The sequence below is a fragment of the Rhincodon typus genome, chromosome 32, assembly GCF_021869965.1.
Source record: "Rhincodon typus isolate 14 chromosome 32, sRhiTyp1.1, whole genome shotgun sequence".
Classification (NCBI taxonomy): domain Eukaryota; kingdom Metazoa; phylum Chordata; class Chondrichthyes; order Orectolobiformes; family Rhincodontidae; genus Rhincodon; species Rhincodon typus.
The window spans coordinates 222,064-224,670 of NC_063363.1; the positions used below are offsets into that span (position 1 = coordinate 222,064).

General features: G+C 42.5%; 1 protein-coding gene across 4 annotated transcripts in view; it reads left to right on the forward strand.

Annotated features, from left to right (window-relative positions):
• treh (trehalase (brush-border membrane glycoprotein)) overlaps positions 1-2,607 on the forward strand; it is a 44,295-nt gene that overhangs the window by 40,623 nt on the left and 1,065 nt on the right. For all 4 annotated transcript variants that reach the window (XM_048615474.1, XM_048615477.1, XM_048615476.1 and 1 more), the window contains one exon: positions 428-481. In XM_048615474.1, the coding sequence (XP_048471431.1) occupies positions 428-481 (54 nt within the window). The remainder of the gene's footprint in view (positions 1-427; positions 482-2,607) is intronic.

The following is a 2,607-nucleotide window of genomic DNA, read 5'->3' on the forward strand; positions in this document are numbered from 1 at the left end:
TGACACGGTCCGCCCCACACCCCGCCAGCGCACCCCCCCGCAAGCCTAACCTCAGGCCCCCCCCCCCCCCCCCCCCAACCCTGTAATCCCGCATTTTGCCATGGCTAATCCACCTAACCTATGCATCCTTGGACACTACGGGCAGTTTATCATGGCCAATCCACCTGAACTGCACATCTTTGGACTAGGGGAGGAAACCCACACAGACATAGGCTGAACTTGCAAACCCCACACAGCCTGAGGTTAGGATTGAAACCAGGTCCCTGGCGCTATGAGACAGCAGTACTAACCACTGTAGGTTATATGTAAATTGAAAAGCAATCTGCTAATGTTGGGTTTACCTTACCTGTTGGTAGTAAGGTCTTCAGTCATTTGCCCCTCCTGCTACAGAGCTGAGACTAAGTAACTTTTCTTTTTATTCTTGCAGTACGATGTCAGTGGGGATGGTAAACCAGGCGGTGGTGGAGAATATGATGTCCAGGTCAGAGCCTCTGTAATGACTCTCATCTATTTAAATGGATCTGAATTGTCAGTGGTTCTGTGTCAGAGGTTGGGATGAGCGTCAGGTAGAGCAAAATGTGGGTCGAACCACTGGGACCTTGAGCAGAGTCAACCAACACAGAATGTTGTCAAATCCTTGGAGAACCCCATAGCCAGCCAAGGTCTCTGTGGTCTACTTTCATGCTTTACTATGTAACGCAATTCCAGGTGCTCCTGCACAACACAACACAAAGAATAGTTCATCATAGGAAGAGACCATTCAGCTGGCTCTCTGACCCACTCTCCCTGCTCTTTCTTTCAATAGCCATTCAAAAATTTTCCCTTTTTTAATAAGTCCCTTACAACTGAATCTGCTTCCTTTGCCCATTTGAGCAGCACATTAACACATTATGATCTGGAATGAAATTACTTTGCCCACTCCCCACTTCTCATTTTAATTTGCAATACCCACCCCTCCAGATTATTTTGCCAATTAGCTTAAATCTGAGTCCTCTGGTTACTGACTTTTTGTCTCCTTGGAGACTCCGATCCTGATCCAAATTAAAACTTGGATATGTTCAAAATCATAATTTTAACAAATCTCTTCTGTCCTATATAGAGGACAATCCCAGCATCTCCAGCCTCTCCAGAGCTGAAGTTCTTCCTGATCTCAATGTATTACATCTCCATTTTGCATTCTCTCTCTGAAGGTGATGCTAAACAAAACAATCTTTATCTGAACCTTGGTCCATGTGTGACTTTGTGCTGCTCTGCAGGATGCTGTATATGTTTTGTATGCCTAAGAAAGATGTAGTTCAGTATCAGAAGTTAACAGTTCATTCAGTTACATCAGCTGATGCAACGTGAATGGTTGTGAAGCCTCTAGAATTTGATCTCGGGATGGGAGTTCAGTATATGGATGTCTGAATCAGATGGTAATTCACAATGAGTTGTTCATTGTTTCACTTGTGGAGCAAATGACCAAGTCCTCCCAGGCCTGTAATCATAAGGTAGGAGTTAGCCGATTTCAGGCAGGCGGACAGGATTTATTTTTTTTTAAAAAGGTCCTGTTGTCAGTTGTTGGCATTCATTGAAGATGTTTTCCCTTTAGATATCACAGTCACAATTGTTACAGCACAGATAGAGGCCATTCAATCCATGTCTGCATCATGTCTCTAAATGAGTAATTTTCATTTAATGCCATTCTCTCACCTTCTCTGTATATGCATGTTCTTCCTTTTTAGATCTGCTTCATTGACACTCTCAGCCAGACTTTAACCTTTCCTGCATGACAAGTTTTTGTTTGTGTTGTCTTTGCCAATTCGTTTAAAATTTGTGTTCTAGTTTTCTATCTTTACAAGAAGGGAACAGTTTCTACCCCCATCTGCTTCATTCAGATTCTTCATGATTTGTCTCTGCTGTTGGATCTCTCCCTGATTTAGGTTCAGTATCCACAGCAAGCCTGTAATGGAAGAGCTGTAAGCCATTAGCAAAGTCAGTGCTAACATTCAGGGAGTTGATTGGGATCTGTCATCTAGGGTCTTGAGTGAATTCCAGGAGGACAAACCTGAACTCCAAGTCATAAATGTCTCTGTAGGATGGAGGGTTTTTTAAAATGGGGAATGCATGTCGTACAAAACTTGAGTAAGAGCTTACCTAGAAAGTTGTGCAGTTTTGGTTGCCTTCCTCAAGGAGGGATATACTCCTGCTATTCTGTCAGCAGTTCCACCAGGCTGATTCCTGGGGTGAAGGAGTTGTCCTGTGAGGAAAGATTGAGCATTTGGAGTGATATTATGAGATAAGAGATTTTGAGGAGTCTTGACACACTGGGGAATGTTTACCCTCATGGGGAATGAAGAACTTGGAGATCTTTTGTTTTAACCTATATCCCTCATTAATGACACAAGAGTTTCTTCTGTTGGGATTGTTGATCTTGGCCAAAGAGCAGTGAAGGCTAACTCTTTAAGTCAACTTGAATATATTCAGATATTTTTACTGAGAGTTAAATGTTATGAGGCAAATGGAGTTGAGACTAAAACCTCAGTTTAGTCATTAGTTATAATGTAATTGAATGGCAGTGTAGCCTTAGAGAACCAAATGGTTTATTTCTGTGATAACTAGGTGTAG